The 17877-nt window shown below is 40.5% G+C and overlaps 1 protein-coding gene across 4 annotated transcripts in view; it reads right to left on the bottom strand.

The window, feature by feature from the left end:
* Positions 1-17877, bottom strand: part of kank1a (KN motif and ankyrin repeat domains 1a) — a 54745-nt gene that overhangs the window by 22690 nt on the left and 14178 nt on the right. For 2 of the 4 annotated variants that reach the window (XM_084358813.1, XM_084358814.1), the window contains exon 2: positions 344-473. In XM_084358813.1, coding sequence (XP_084214939.1) covers positions 344-380 — 37 coding nt within the window. In that variant the 5' untranslated portion in view covers positions 381-473. Of the gene's footprint in view, positions 1-343; positions 474-3950; positions 4012-5914; positions 5931-17877 lie in introns of those variants that run through there. The other 2 variants (XM_084358816.1, XM_084358815.1) reach the window with 2 other exon arrangements.

The raw sequence follows: 17877 nt of genomic DNA, 5'->3' as shown, positions 1-17877 counted from the left end.
CACAAGCCTGAAACTGGACACCTATTCAACATTTAGCCCCATTGTGTTTATCCAGCCAGGTTTAATTTGGTAAGGGTGACAACATATTGTTCACGAGGCAGCCAAGAATCATTTGACGTGTAGAATTATATTACTATTAACCAACAGTGTCCTGCAGGAAACTAACTTTTGACCAACTTTAACCTCCTCCATCCCACTAACAATATGGCCGTGATGATTCAGTCTGACTGACAAGGCAGAAAACTACACTTTTTTCACAAAAAAGACAAACATGCATCAATACATGCACAATCAAGATTGAACCTCATTAGATTAGAAAATATGTAAGAAAAGGGTTGGTTACCTGGGCCATTGCCATTCACGTGCATGGTTTGAGCCATGGCTGCAGCTGTGTGCTCTCAGTCCCACAACAAGACCTACTGCGGTCATGCAACTGCCATGCATCAAGTCCAGATTACCATGCAACCTGCAAACTGAGAACAAAACACAAAAGGAAATATTCAATCACACGTTTAGTTGTAAAGAGTTAAATGCGAACAGATAAGTTAACAAAAAGTCCTAACATCAAGCATGTTCGTATTATCATCGAGAAGATAAATAACAGAGAAAGTAGAAGAAATCTCAGAACAAAAACTCTGCGTCTTGTCAATCAAACTACTGATTTATCACTATGACAACTGATTTGACCTTGGACTTTCAAGGCAACCTTACCCGTTGAAAGTATAAGAGAGAAATAAAACTTTTCTCAAGAGCACAAGATGTCTCCACTTGAAATGTATTACATGTCTAGTTACACAAAGGCCTTTCTTAGTGAAAGCTGAGCCCACTTAATGCGATCTACGGCGCTGACCTCTGCTTTTTCACAGGTGTGTTTGCATCTGACATTTATGAACATAAGAGGTCCTGTGTGCACCATCCTGGTCATCATCAATGGATACATTATGAGCAGGAACAAAAGAGCTTTTCTCTGCTAATAAAAAGGAGCCAACATGAGGGGAAAAAGTCGACTCCATGGGCCGCAGAGAAGGCTGGTTTGTTAAAATGAGCATCTGGAGGAGTAGAGATGAAGGCGGCGAGGCCCTTTTTAGACACTCTGACCTCAGACTCTATTTACCAGCAACATGACTGACCTCAGATCTCTGCCCTGTTGATCAGGCAAACGAAGTGGGATCTAAGCCCCCTAGTGGTCTTTAGGAGGGTCCTCAGCAAAGTTCATCAAACTCTCTAAATTCAACTCTCAAATTCACTTTTTACCAAACATTTTAAAGACGTCATTCTGCAGTGCACACACACACACACACACACACACACACACACACACACACACAGAAATTGTCAATATAAACTTAGTTAATTGGGTACACCTAGCTAAAACTATTGCAGTCTACTTCAGAAAATAAAAGTAAATCAAAACACTTCATCAGGTTAATGCGCAAAACCTTTGAATCTGCTCTTATTTAGTTTGCCAACAATGGTCTTACAGAAAGTTATTCTAGAGGTAGCTAGAAAAACATAATAGGGTTAAGGGTTAGGGGTTAGGGTTAATAGCAACATCTCACCTCAAAATTGCATTCATGTGTATGAACTTTAAAACCTATCTGAGAGGCAGAACTGACTGCACATCAATAACAGTCTTCTGAGGGAACATCTGAAAGGTCACTATCAGTCTGCAGGCGAGCTTACACTTATCTGCAGCGCATGTGGCTCCTTGTTTACAGTACGCACCTAAATAAAGCAGTGCAGCTATGTCATTAAGCTGATGTGTCTAAATCCTATCTGTCCGTCATCCACAGGACCAACTATAGATCTGAATCAGAGGAAAGAGATATGAACAAACCGTTACGGAGCACACTGGACTGGTCCAGCACCCAAATAGACCGTAATCATAGACATGTTGCTCAAAAGTCTGAAGACCCTCCTCCTCTGAGCTACTCTGCCTCACATTTAAAATGTGCTTCAACATGTGAAGTAACAGGAAGCATACTGGTGTATCAGAATGGATGTAGTAGCTTACTAAGATCAAAGACAACATCCTTGCCAGCCTGGACCATCACCAGTATGCTTTCAGAACCAACAGATCCACAGAGGTTGCCACATCTACTGCTCTTCACTCAGTCTTCACATCACAGCTACATCGGGATGCTGTTGATTGACTTCAGTTCAGCACTCGACACAATCTCACCCATAAAGCCGATTGGAAAACTTAACACTTTGCAACTGGATATTGGACTTCCTCACAAGCAGACCCCAGAGTTCAGATTGGCAGTGGCACCTCTTCTACGCTTGTGTGCTCAGCCCCCTCCTGTTCACACTGTGCACCAATGACTCCACTCACAGACATGAGACCTCTATTGTTAAGTATGGGGACGACACCACCATCATCGGCCACATTATAAATATCGCTGAGAGTTCATATCAGGAGGAAATCAACAATCAACAATCTTACAGGGTGGTGCACAGAGTGAAGAAGACTTTTGACCCTTTGGACATAAAATGAAATCACTTTTCTGACATTTCATCATAACTAGCATATGAATTGGCTAAAAACATGTTTTGTGAGGTCACAGTAACTTTTAACCACCAGAGTCTAGTAAGTTCATCCTTGACTCCAAATGGCAATTGTGCCAAATTTGAAATTCCCTCAAGGCGTTCGTGACATGCGATGGGTGTGCGTACAGATGGACAACGCCACAGAGGTACAGATAAAAAGGAAGCAACCATGTTGTTCCTTTGACTAAAGCAGCACTTAGAAACAATGAGGTTTATGGAAATTACTAAGGGACAAAAACAATGGGAGAGATGCTTCTACTGTTTAAATATTTTGAGAAACTTTTTTCAGTCAAGATGCCTCTCAGCACCTTCACACAAGGATCATCTCAGTTAAACAAACCAGTGAAAATATTTCATGTTGACCCTGTGGTGACGTGCATATGTAGCTTTTAAACTCGAACCTCAACAGAGCCTCAAGCCAAAATACAAGCTCTTCTTGCCAACTTCATGCAAATACATTATGAATAAAAAAATAAAAAACAAGCATTAGACTGACCAAACATCTCCCAAGTGGCCTGTTCCATGAGCTGCAAGAATGCAAACCTAAAGGAAGGAGCAGGAAATCCTCAGATATACCATGAAGCAAAGATGGAAAAAGCTACGAAACGTGGATTCTGTCATCCTCATAACAACTATCATCAACTCTTCAGCAAGGCTGTCAGAAGCTGACAAGCTGCATGACCTGATTTATGGCCTATTATTTATCTTGTAAATTGCTGTAACCTCGTGGAGTGAATATTGTATTGTACATGTATGATAACCTACAAACCACATGAGCGATCAATGGACTGTATGTAAGGAAACCTTCCTGTCCAACTAGAATTTTAAAGGACCAGTCTGCACTTTATCTCTCTCTTCTCTCTCCTTTCTGCAGCATAACAGCATGACAATCAGTTAATGATCAACATATGGAAGGACTCACATTTCTGCTCATAATTTACAACTCTGTTGACTTGCAGTATTTCAATGAATACCCTCAAGAAAACATGAGCTTTCAGCTTGTTGCACAATAACTCAGTAAAACTGGTGGACTCACTTGAAAGTAAACTTTTAAAAAATTTTTGAAGACTTAAATGTCACATGCATGAGCTGCTCCTAGTTTGAAGCAGGCATTGAGGCTCGTCACATTACAGTTCTGGACCTTTTATCCAACAGATGTTTGAGGAATTGACTCCTTCAAATAGTTTTTCAGCATTTGTTTCCTTGGGATCATGTGAGGTTAAGAATGGAAACAAGGTGTTATTGTGTCATGTTGAACACAGTAATGCTGCAGGATGCAGACTCCCACTTACAGCAGACGTATACCAACAGCTATGTGGTCACACATTTGTTTGGTTACATGTTAACCTTGATCAACACCGAGATCTGCTACAGGCTAACAATCAGCTCATGCAGCTTACCTGTGACTCTCATTCTAACTTCCTCGCACAGCACGCAGGTAGCAAACAAGACTGAGACCGCAAGCCCCCGACAACGAGCCTATACCCAGCAGTCCTCAGAGCGAGAGGGGTAGGTTTCACAGCTAAGATTAGACGACTTCCTCAGATGACAGCCAAACGATCTGTGTCCTATAAGAGGAAACAGGACTTTAGGCTGTTTGGGTAAAGCGACCCCTCCGCTGGGCCTCCAGGTGAAGCACTTGACGAGCTAATGCGGTTAACAACCTCTGGTCAATCTTCAGCCTGCGCCGACCTTCAACTCGTAGCTGAAGAACAGCTAATGAGGCAGACAAAAGAACGTAATGGAAAGCCTTTTCATGCAGGTTTACATATTAACTAGCACAGCAGCGTCTCCCATTCGCGCTCAGCAGCCGAAGGTGAAGACAGAGTAAACAAAAAGCCATTTGGAACTAATCTTAACAAAGCTGAGCCGAGGACGCCTCATTTGGGACAATCAGAGATGAGCATTGATGCATTAATCAGGTTTTAGCAGATGACTTTCGTCGCAATAATACGATTGCACATTTAGCTACAAGACAATGCAAACCTTTTGTGCACTGAAAGTAAAATGTTTAACAATACAATGGATATTGGGCTACACATACTGATAATCAATTACAAAAGCAATTACAAGAGCTTCAACAATTGATCAATTGGTTACAAAAATCAACAAAAAAAAAATTCTCCTAGTGTTTTAGAGTTTTTGGACAACAAAAAAATTGAACACGTAAGGGTAGGAGCACTTCCTGGACTCAAATTCAGTTTGTTAGAGGTGCTCTTTGGATAGGGATACATATAGACTTAAAAATCACAAGAAAACTCCAGTGCAGTCTCTTTTAAATGGTTCAAATGCTTCTGATGTCATGGTATGTTCATGTTAGACCTTAAAAACAAAGTCCGATGTGTTTTGGCATCAAGCCTTAGTCAGGGTGTCAAACCCTTTCACTCCCTGACTAAGGCTTGATGCCAAAACACGTCTTATGATTTTTTGAACTTGGAACATGTGACTGGACATTTATTTTTACTAAATGATTACTGGAGTGATCAAAAAATTAACCATCAGATTTAATGAACAGTATGTAATTTCTGCCACTTGGGGACAAAACAATCAAAACAATCATGAAAGATTGAGTTGGGTGCTTTCCTGAGGGAGTGTGGAATCATGAGTCTTTGTCTTCATTGCTAAACAAACAGTATTGACGATGAAAATTAATAAACATGCTCCATCACGAGAGCAATACAAACAATACTAAACAACAGAGTGGCTAGCTGGTGCGCCGAGCTCTTTCCTCACGTTCTAATGTATCGTCTGGTGTTTCCCAAGAAAATATAGCAACTAATGAAACTGGCTGTTACCTTGAATAAAATCCTCTGGGTTTATTGGAAACATTTGGGATTATTTAAGAAAAGAACTCAACAATTATGTAATAAAAGGTCTTGTCACTTTTATGATGCGGAAATGTTGCTTTTAACTAAGAAAGAAATTTAATCGCAACCTTAAAATGAATCCCACTGTCTTCCTTCTTCTCATCTTAAAATCATATCAGCTGATTAAATGGCTTCTTACTTTTACTAAGCTAGACTTCAGGTCAGTTAATTCAGGAAAACATTTGTATTATGTAATCTTTTAACAATCGCTATGTGGAGTGACACCAAAAAAGTCTGCAAACAACCTGTTACCAAAAGCCTTGTATTTGTATTTGTACTTGTACTTGTGACATGATATTACTTGATAGCTCTGCTCATTTAGCTACTTATTTAGTATCATAGCAGCTTCTAATTCTGGTTTCTAGCATGACGAGTCAGCTTTAAAATTACTTGGTTTCAATGCATCCACAGAACAATCCAAACTATCAATTGGTCCCTAAGACCTTAAATCAATTATTGCATTTAGTTTGACCAAAAAGAAGATTTAACAAACTCACCATGACTCAACCTTTCCTGAACAGAGAAAATAGATTTACCATCAGCTGGCTCTGATGCCAGTAGGAGTCCTGAGCGTGAAACGACTGATAGTCAACACAAACCAGAACTACTTGTTTTGTTCCTCTTGGGCTGTTACATAAATATGAAGCATGAGGCACTTAAAGCTACACAGAGGTGTGACAGGAGCTGCAGGTGCATGTCAACAGATTTACAGCGACTCAGGTCAGGTTCCTCTTCACAGGGAGGCGTGTGTCTCTGTTCAAAAGACACAAAAAGACAAGCTGCCTGCATGATTCATTGCGATAGGGGCCCCGAAAGGCAAGACAAACAAAAACAGATGCAAACTAACAAGGAAACAAATACAGTCACATATCAGGGTTTTTGTTTTCACGGTGAAACTGTGTAAGAGAAGTAGAAGAGAGAAGTCTTCTCAGTTAGCTAACGTGTTCTCCACTGCATAGATTTTTTACACAAACAGTTCCCATGAATTAATCCATCAACAAAGCCATCTTCAAGTCAATTTATTGATAAGTCAACAGTAGGAAAATTGTTTGCAAATATTTCTATTATCTATTTCTCATTTAAGTTATTTTACAAGCAAAAATGAGCTACTTCAAGCTCCCCTGTTCTTAGGACTAAGGCCTAAACTAGATGTCTTATGTGATAATAAAATGAGTATCTTTTGGTATGACTGAAAAAAAAAAGATACATGAAGACGTCATCTTTAGGAGTCAGTCAGTAGTTCACTGGGATTTTTTTGTCATTATATGGACCAAACCACTCACCCAAACAATACTCAGATCATTGATCACTAAAAATGATAGTTAGTTACAGCTCTATACTGAAGGAAAGTGTGATCTGATCAGATAAACTATTGACCAAGAGCACAAATTACTAATTTGAGGGAGTAACGATCCAAAAAATAAGAAATTAACCTGATACCTCGGTCCATAAGACTTTGAAGTCATTTAAACTAGGACCGTCACAGCATCATTTTTTGTTGGATGATGCATTGTCCCACATACTATTGTCATTTTAAGACCATTTAATGCCAGTAGTATAATACAACAGCATATAATGCTACACTCTTCTTCAAAGACCAATTAACTTTTAATTTTTCAAATACTCAGACATTTGAATTGGGGAATGAAACAAATATCCTAAATAAACAAACATAAATACAATAAAACCACACTACCAAAACAATAAATACAAAGGCTCTGTTAAGAAGAATTGCATGTAAACATAACAGGCTATAACAAGGTCAGTAAAAATAAAGTGCTTTTATTATGCAGAGACCTCTATCACAACACTTTCAAGTGAACAAAGCTTTCATGGCCCACAACAAAGTAAAAATGGAGAGGAAGAAAACTTGCATGGAACGGAAACAACCCTTCTCCCAAGTCTACTTTCTTGACTGCTAAAGATGGATCACTTCAACTTTAAGCCACATGATGACCAATAAATACAGGTTAAGTGCCAAAGTTGGAGCAGCACTAAAATCAAGGTGAGATCAAGACTTTTTCCACTTGACTAGAAAATAGTGCATGAAACAAATAAGTGAAAATCTAGATGTTGCAAAGTTTCAACAATGTTTCTTATAAATCAAACCAGGAATCAAAAAATTAAACAATGTTTCAATCAGTACCGTTATTGTGAAAACATTCATGCAGGTCTAAATGTCATTCAGTGTGTCGAGACCCATTTGTTTACCAAATAAAGTGACCAACTCAAGAGAAAACACTAAAGTCTTGACAGGATGTGGTGCGACAGTTCACATTTTCCACTGAAAAAGGTCAAGATCTGTAACTTGTGTTTCAACAGTAAACAGCATTAAAAGCGGAGAGAGGGCTGTTAAGGTTGCAAACCCGCTGCGCTGAATATTCAAGAGCCTCGTTTTTCCCCTAATAAAAGCTGAAGCAACAGCTTTAATGGAGGGAAAAAGCCTTCAGAGAAACTGGGATATTTTTATTCAGAGCATCAGAAAAGCCACAAACACACAAACTGTGTGTGCAGCAGCATGTAGAGCGTTTTATCTCTGTGGATAATGGACGTGATTGTGCACAGGTGTCTTCTTCAGGGGCATCTCTGTCAGAACAAAAGACAGACAACTAAAGCTCCAAGAAACTCAACAATACTGTTTGTTTCTGGACAAGTGCTAATGTGTGTGATGTATGTGTCGGCATAATTGCAGAACGAGCAGCGGCTACTTGTCGTCTCAGCTCTGCATCTGGCCCTCATTAGGAAATGCCTTTGAAGCTTTGCAAGAGAAGCTGCTGTGCCGACTATGGAGAAGACTTGGGCCGGGTGAGGAGGCCAGACGCCTCAGTGCTGACGTGCACTACCGTTTGGCAGCGCTAGCCTCGGTATTGACCCCAGCTTGTGCTGTCCGACTGTTCGTTTCCCTTTGATGTCCTGCGTGAGCATGCTGAGCTCAACCCTCAAAGCCTTTCAATTATCCCAGCAAGTAGGGAGGAACTTACAGGAATGAAAAGTTGACCGAGGGGATTTTGTCGTCTATTTTATGGGTGTAATGTCACAAGTTCAAAGGAAGAAAACACTTATAGCTAGGCCTACATCCAGGTAGCTAAAAGCAATGGCATCCCATCTTCAGGAGGATGAGGAGGCTTTTTCTGAAGCCAAAGTAGAGGATTATATATTATCCTTTGTGGACAATGAATCCAAAAAATTTGATGGAAATTCATGAAAAAACGAGGATCATTTAGAGTCATGCTAGCAGCTCTGTGACGCTGTAAATGCTACGCCACCATGCTAACAGGTATAATGATAACCATGTTCACAATCTTAGCTTAGCATGTTAGCAGGCTTATCATAAAAACAGTACAGATGAGGTTGATGGGAATGTCATTAATTTTGGAGGGTATCTGGTCAAAACCCAGCGCTGATGATGGCACTAGAGGAAAAGTTAAGGTATAACCAAAGTTTTTGCAGTTCATCCTGTAGGGAGACATGAACATCTACAAATGTTGTCTAAAGGAAAGGTTGGGGGATCATACAAGTCAGTAGGTTGAGGAATATGCCCCTGTAATTGTCTTATTATGCTCTTAATAATGCATCAAACAGGAGATTGTGCTTATCCAAAAATAGAAGGCAAGTATCTGCAATTTGATTTGATGTATGAAAGACGCACTCCAAAAGTTCATGTCTTGCACTCAAATTGTTGAAAACAAGTACTGTACCTTTACAGATGGGTTCAGCAAGGCCGGTCTGTCGTCAGAAAACTTAACCTACTTACTAATAAACTGACAGCTCTCCAAAAGTGAAATCCTGACCCAAATCTTGATCTAACAAGTGTTTAATCACAAGCACCACGAAACAAGAACAGTCCAGTAGTCCATAAAGTGAGAGGATGAGTCAACCTCTGGTCAGTCCTCTTGCTGTATAATCACACATCAAGCTATTTCTGGTGCCATCACTTTCAACTCCCTGCTATTCTTCTCCGATGGAGGGCAGGCCTTGTGCACAGGATAAACATAGCATCAGAGAACGACAAGCTCAATTATGGAAATCAAATTAAATTATACGTGCGTCCCCGTCATTATGTTCATTCCTCTGTCTGACCAGTTCTACCATCGTGTCACTTTTAGACAACTTGTACAAAGTGTATCAAGAGAAAAGAAGCCTAAAAATGTTTTTTTGTGTGTGTTATTTCAAGATAGGACTTCAAACCCCAAAATCAGTGTATCATAAAAGCGACTACTGGAATGAGGATTGTAAATTACAGAGCAGCTCCACAGATTGGACCATCTGTGAGACACATGCAGAGATATCCAAACCCAGCTGAATCCAAGTCTACAGTTTATAAAAGGGAAAAGCAGACAATTTATTCAAGTGTTCGTGGTCATGTCTAAGCGTGTAAGAAACAGACAGCATAAAAGACGACAAACACTCTCAAATCACAACACATTTACACACAGATCAGCTGTATTCAGCAAGGACAATACACATAAGTGTGCCAATCTTACCAGAGCTGTACAGAAAAGTTGCCCTCAACACAAATGTCTATTTTCTGAACACATACAGGAGAACAGAATAGAGCCAGTTTTGGAAATGACAGCCGTCTGCATTACAAACACTCAATAGGCAAAAATTCTTGCAGTAATAGAAATCAGCTACTCTAAGGACGTATTTTAAAAAAGGTGCAATATGTAAGAATTTGCCACCTGTCAAATCCATGCTCAAAACAATTAGTTGCCAGTGTATCACCAGAGCAACCGCTAACTGCTGACTCTAGCTCCAATGAGCTACTTAGCTCATTTAGCAGAACAGCTAGCGGTTCGGAGTGGGAGCTTGGGGACCAGGGGAGTGTTAGTGTTTACAAGGCTAGCACAGGAGCTGTGGAACAAGAAGGGCCGGGGCTAATATGCCAACTTCAGTAGATATCTGTGATACACAATACAGAGATAATTCTAATGATACATTTAAATGATGACTGATGTTGCAAAACATTCTCAAAGACTGTTCTTCATTCTCATTGCAACTCATTGCAATTCATGCATTTAATGATACAAGTTGTGCAACTTCTGAGAATGAGAGAAGGCTATGAATGCTATGAGAAGCAGCAGTCTGTCACGAAAGAACACTTTACTTTTCTCTTCGGTCTCCACAATAACACTATAATTGCTGTTGGCCTCCCTCTTAATAACCCTGGATAGGAGACCACACTTTCGAAAGGTGTGTTTGATTTCCGTGCCTCTATTTCAGGAATCTGCTTCAACCACTTATCCTGACAGCTGCTCTCCAGAGGTTCACTGTCCCCTTGTGAGGATTTGGTGCAGGACTGTCAAAAGCAAACAAAGCAGCGACTCTGCAGGTTTAACAGGATTCACTCTGCATCTTTAACCAGAAGGTCTGAACAACCGAAACAAAGGCTTCAAAGGCTGCAATAAAAAATAGGAAAAGAAAATAATAATAATAAAAAAAATATATCTCACAGTGGTAGATTCCAGAGAATATTCGTGCAAGCTCTTTGAAGATGTGGTTATGATTGCCCTGACATATGATTTACTGTGCTGGATGACAGCCCGAGGAGGTTGGTTGCATATAAAAATCTGGCAGACTCATCCCAGCACTGTGCTCCACCTACGATTTCTTACTAAGACATTTACTTTCTTCGCCTGCAGTAAAACAGACAATCAGTAGCTTCTGGGTACCATTCTGCTACAACTATCAAGTTTTTGCCAAGTTTTAAACAGTTCAATTAAAAGTATGCCTTCAGCTTGTTTGAGGTAATTACACATAATTTGCAACAAATAAAACATGGTGAAACTTATCTGCATCAGATATTATTTTTGGAGGATGAAGATGATTGATTTCGTCATCACTTTCACCCTGTCTGTGCACCAAAACAACCTCAAATGTATCAGTGCATCTTTGAATTCAAGAAAGGCTGCCCACTGCTCTGTCCTTTTGGGGAATAATCAATCCTCATCAAGACATCCAGGTATTGTTTTCAACTTTCTCACTTACTGTTTCACAAATGCCTGACATTAACTTTACCCTTTACTCCAGAGACTGTGTGGTACATCATTAATCAGCCTATTCAGCTCACTGCAGCGTGAAGTTGCCCTGAGCAGAGCTTTAGGACTTCACCCACTCTGTTCAGGACACATATTTCTTCTGAAACCTTTTTTCCTCTTAACACAGTGATTCCTTCTGATGACAACAGCACCCCCTAGAGGAGAAAGATGGCTCAGATCTAGAGAACGTGGATCGGTCATAAAAATAAACTGCACTCCTGACAATGTAGTAAAAGAAAATGTGAAAACAAGTTAGAAATGTGTTGTTTTTAGAAAAAGACAAGGTTTTAGACACAGATCAAGGTTAAGAGCAGGCTTTACCAAAGGCTCACAGACAACAATCTTAAAAAATACCAAAAGGAACTTAAATTTCTATTCAGGCAACAACATATATAAATTCATGCACTTTCAATGATCCATGTCTATATAGATCTCTTTTCAAAAACTTAAAAACAAACAGTCCCCTTTAGTTCAATCAAAACTAATCCAACATCAAATAAAACATATCTTAATCTGCTAGATCTGAATTTTTTCCCATCAAGATCCATGCATGAGAAATAAAGGATAATGTTGAAAAAACCCAGAATCTTGCAATACTAAGGAAAGTGAGAAAATAATTCCTGGATCCATCCCTTTATCTGGATCCACACACAAATGTTAATGGGGTCTATTCGAGGCAGAGACCCATCCTCCATCCAAGTTTCATGGACATCTGTTCAGTAGTTTCTGTGTAACCCTACCGACAAACCAACTAACAAACAAATGGATACGAGTGAAAACATTACCTTCTTGGCAGAGGTAAATAGGTGCATCTGTCAGTGGACTAAAAGATTAATTGAGTGGTCATTTAAGTTCTAGTCCAGATGAAAAGACAGCCGTTGTTTCCAACATTTTTTATTTGCCCTCTGCATCAAACTTCCTGTTGCACCTTTAAAGAGCTCAAAACCTTTAAAAAGGTGAAAAGGCTTAATATTGCTAGCATCCTCTCTTACCAAGATAGTTGAATATTGAGCTTCCAAACAGCAGAATCATAAACATAAAACATCCTCTGAAGATTAAACCATTAGTTCATTCTCTTTAGTTTTTGTGTTTCTCTCCATCAATCTTGTTCTGGTTTGGACCACTTTGACTCCCTCTCTGGCCCCTCCCCGACCCTCCTCTGTCCGTTCTGCACTTGACCAAGGACAGGCTGGAGCCACATATTTGTTTAGCTCTTGAGTGGAGTCACTAAGTCGGAGGAGGGGAGCTGTGGGTTGTGACCACCACTCATCGCCCCATACAGGGGGACCCTCCTCAGTGGGGCACCATGCAAACCAGACTGCAAATGTCTCTGCAGTTCGTCATGTCGAACACAACTGCAATCACAGTAAAAGATGGTTTAGTTGGCTGTTAATCAAATTATATGGTCTAGCATTACAGTCATAGTTAGTACACTTCGCGCAGCAAAGCAACCCCAGACCATCACATGTCCTCCACCATTTTTGATAAAAGGTGTCAACATATTTTCATTTATTCTGCGTCCCACAAATGTTCTTCCATGTGATCCAAACACCTCAAACTTAGATTCTTCTGACCATAACACTTTTATCTGGCCTTCCTCTGTCCAATATCTGTGTTTTTTTGCCCATCTTAAACTTTTCCTTTTATTGGCCAGTCTCAGGTATGGCTTTTTCTCTGATACTCTGCCTAGAAGGCCAGCATCCTGGAGTCGCCGCTTTACTGCTGACATGGAGACTGGTGTTTTGTGGGTACCGTTTAATGAAGCTGCCAGTTGAAGACCTGTGAGGGGTCCGTTTCTCAAACTAGAGACCCTGATGTACTTGTCCTCTTGCTCAGTTGTGCACCGGGGCCTCCCACTTATCTTTCTATTCTGGTTGGAGCCAGTTTGTGCTGTTCTTTGAAGGGAGGAGTACACAACATTGTATGAAATCTTTAGTTTCTTGCCAATTTCTCGCGTGGAATAGCCTTCAACATTACAAATTTTCAAGCTAGAATAGTCATTTACCACTTTAATAATGTCTACAATGTATTTCTGATCAATTTGTTATTTCAAAATTGAAAAGGTAATGTTGCTAGCTTTTCTTTCAAAATTAAGGACATTTCTAAGTGACCCCAAACTGTAGTGTATAACAAATAATTTAATACTTATGGTTTGCATCATCTGAAATCGCCAAAGTAAGTGAAGTGACCAAATAAATGTTGTGAAATAAAAAGTATAATATTTCCCTCTAAATAGTAATGGGGTGGAAGGACAACAAAATTGCACCTATGCCAAGTACTTGGAGAGAGGCAGTTGTAGAAAGTTCGTTTATAGTACATTTACCCATCTCCCATGTTCCCTGTATGCATCTTCACTGACGGTCAAATAAAGGCAAAAATTACGTAGTAATCCAATTATGATGGAGTGATCAGATTAATACAAACTCCAGAAAGAAAGTCTTTAAAGGGTCCTCACTACTCCAGATGAAGTCGGTGGCTCCAGTGAGAGACTGTCACTCCCAAAGCTTTCACCTCTGTTGTCAGCTCTCTCAAAGAGGCATTGTGGGAGAAATTCCCCATCTTAAGTGCTCCCATGTTTGCTTTTGTGCCAAGAGAGCCCACTCTGCTGACCTTTTGGAGACGGACCAATGAGATCCACGGCTGCGTCCTCTGCTGCCCTTCTCCTCTGACAGCAGCCAGACAATGAACAACAAGCTAATTAAACTGATGACAGCATGGAGGGGTGAAAGGAGGCTCTTTCACCAAACTGAGCCTAAAAAAACGGACAAACATTTAATTAAAAACACCTTAAAGAGAGATAAATGGCTCATACAACTAATTTCTATGGAGTGAATTAAGTAAAGCTTTACATTTTCACCTTTATATCTATTCAGTTAGATTGGTATTTGATAACAGCAGTGATTGACAGTTACACGTCTGTAACACTGGCAGCCTGCTGGTCGAACAGATAACTGTGTCAGGAATGTTTAGAGGCAGACAAACCTCGTCTGTCTCAATTAGACTTTTTTTGCTCGGCCCGACATAAACACTTGAGCTGCTGGACCAATTATGTTGTTAATGAGTCACAGGCCATGCAGTGCTGGATTAAAGCCAGGGGAAGGCGGAGTATGAGGTGTCACACTTATGCAGAGATGCTGCTCTGGGACGTACTGTATAATGATCAAACCCTGCACAGACATGATGGGAGGGGGAAGCCGTTTAAAAGTGGGGACACGTCCTTTTGCAGCAAGTTGTCATGCAAACATGCATCCTGATATCCTGCCAATAGCTACATGTCAGTATTTATCTGGTAAGGGCAAACTGTTGCACTACATACAGCTGGGGAAATCAGTGTCACTCTCTGTGACTCAGCTGTCAATGAGAGGAAATCAAGGTACAGCAAAGTCCTGTCAGGTGCAACTTCAGTGAAATGTACTCAATAGGTGAGTTGTTTTCCTGAATATTTCACATGAACTTACATTTCAAAGGGAATAACTGTACTCTTTTCTTCACTTTACTTAAGCTGTAGGAGACAATTCTGGAGAAAGATAGTTGATAATCAAGTCTCATTCACAGCACATCAAACACTGACGCTTTGGGTTAGCCACCAGAGCGCTAGTCAACCCAATGCATCGGTAAATGACGACCTATGAATGAGACTCAATAATCAACTTTTTCTGAATTTGTCTATGTCAGCTTTCATACATTACTTGAAATTACTAGTTATTTTGCAGATTGAGATGCCCCATCTTGCAATGTTAAAGAAAGTAAGAAAAAATCTGGACAAATCTGCACAAAATGTTAATGGGGTCTATTCAGGACTGAGACCCATCCTCCATCCAAGTTCGATAACAGAATCACTCAGAACCAATCATATGTTTTTGTGGAGCTTTCATTCAAAATCAATCAGCAGCACTCCCTCAAGAGCCAGTTTTTCATCTCTCGGGCTGCAGTCCCAGCTGTGCCATGGTCCAGGTCCTGGGAACAAAGGACGACCGAGCATCGGGAACGACAACCTGCCAGCCTCAGAGGCTTTCAACCACAAGATGGGCATGAAGCAGCCTGCATAAGATAAGATGTTTCCCACTGAACATTTTATCTGAACCATTAAACCGCTTTGCTTCTGAAAGCAGCTGGTATTTAAACTGATCGAAATCTCAGGTAACCGAGGTGATGTGAGTGCCAAGCACATTAAAAATATTTCTAAAGCAGATAAATAATGCTGTTAATGCTTTGCGTTATTACATCCCTGCTGTAAATGCACTGATTGCGATGCGACCACTCCTACTTAATGCCTACTTATGTCGTTGTTTTGTACAAACTTGTAAGTGCACCTGGTTGCTGCGATGTCATTCGGCGCCCGTTGGTCTTGATCGGATACATCATTAAAAACAAGCCTCCTCCACACCCGGGCTCACCTGATGCTAAGAAACAACAGAATCACGGGTGTAAAAACAAGAGATTTCTTTTGTGGGCGACTTTATAAAACACACTGCTGATGAAGAAAGCAGATGACGTTGCTGGGAGAGAGAAACACAAAGGTGAGGCAAGCCAGTGTGCGTGCATGAAGGTGGAGAATTACAGCAACACTATATAATGAAGGCAAACTCTCAAAGCGATTATGAAGAAAGATGGTTGATTTTTGAGTTTTGGTCGTACGACATGAACTCTGCTGTCCCACTTTTAAGCGTGATTGGGCTGTGTTGTTTTATAATTACCTTATTTGCCACTGTTGCTTTATCATAGGGTGTTCTGTTAAAAAAAAAAAAAAGCTCAGTAGAAAAACATCTAATTTAAACTTAATGTTAAATATATTCATGTCCATCTGTTGAGTACCTCATCCCCAGCTGGCCCTGACGCTGCTTGGCTTTTGTGATCCTCTCATCGAGCTCTCAGCTGGCCTCATTGTTCATCATGGCAACGTCAGGACCGTACTGCTTAATGTGGTGACATCAGTGGTAAGGCCTGATTAACGGCTTCAATGTCATTCGTCATCGAGGATATCAAGCATGCTAATCTGTGGGTGCTCGCCGCTATCCCTACTCAGCCACTGGGACACCTTGTGATGATAAAGACACCAAACTGCAGCAAGTAAAAGTTTATTTGGAGTTCACGCAGCACTCAGCGCAGATAAAGGTCACCTTATCGATGAGATCACACCAACGGAAATATAAGCAACAGATTCAATAAACAGTAAGAGGCCAAATGAGGTGACTGAAGCTCTACAATCCTCAATTTACTCCTCATCAATTCACAGTTTACCCTCCCCAAAGCTTTTCATTGAGTTGAACCACTTGTGTTTTTCCAGAGGCAGCGCACCAAGAGGGACAAACTCAAGGATGGACTCATGTGAAAGAGAGCAAGGGAGGGAGGGAGGGAGGGAGGCAGAGAGTGAGGACTAATCCCATTAGGGTGGCAGCTAAATGATTTGTTCCACTGGGAGAAAGGATGATAAATGGAAGGTGTGTGTGGGGGGAAGGAAGGGGTGAGTCTTTTGGAGGGGTGACAGTAGCGATGAGGCACAAACATCTTCCAAAAGGAAACTGTTCTCTTCCTCTCTTTCTGTTAGGAGCCCTGGGCCTCCTCATTGTCAGTGCTTAAAGCTGTCCACACGCCACTTTAGTCCCAAATTTGAAAGTCTAATTTATTCCCATGGGGGGAAGCAACGAGGAAATATTAGAACAAAGACAGAAAGAGCGAATAGAGCTGGTGACACGCCAAATTCAGCCACCACACCATGACCCACAAAAGATAAATATAAGTTTAAGAAAAGTCTCTTTAGCTGCCTTTAGCGCAAACATTTAAGATTAAAAACAAATATGATTAACAACATGCGGGAAAAAAACTACTGACATGTTCACCTCTGGAACCCCTCTTACAAAAGATAAAAGCCAAACTAGCAGTTCGGTTTTACTGTCAAAGTTTTGATACAAATGCTGATAATAAAAGCCTTTTATCATACCGTGCTTTAAATTATTCAACGTGCACGTACACATGGAAAAACACTGTTTCAAACACAAACGGCACACTCAAACAATCTGAGAGGCGTGTCCTTCAACACTGACAGCCTGCTGACAGACACTTGGCCAGTTTCCATTCTCCTAGAAAGACAACAAAGAGCCTCCGTTCTTCATACAGTAAACTTCCACAGCTTCAGGAAGTCGTTAAAACTGCAAATGGGTGTTTGGCTCAGAGAGGCCGAGCCACTTCAGGTGAAGAAAAACGTACCCCCAGATAGACTGATATGAACACAGAAGATCCAGGTGACGCTGGAAAGTTTTTAGTTTTCCATTAGCGGTGATGCAAATATGTTGTTTAAGTTCCTCAAACACTAACTTACGTGCGTAGAGTGCTTTTGTTTAATTGAATATAATATTTAATTTCTGTATCGGAAACATTTCTATCAACAGCTTCTATGTGATTATAGTCTAAGAGTTAAAGAA

Source organism: Pagrus pagrus (assembly GCF_965226575.1).
Source record: "Pagrus pagrus genome assembly, chromosome: 8".
In the NCBI taxonomy this organism is placed as follows: Eukaryota; Metazoa; Chordata; class Actinopteri; order Spariformes; family Sparidae; genus Pagrus; species Pagrus pagrus.
This window is presented reverse-complemented; position numbering and strand designations above follow the sequence as displayed.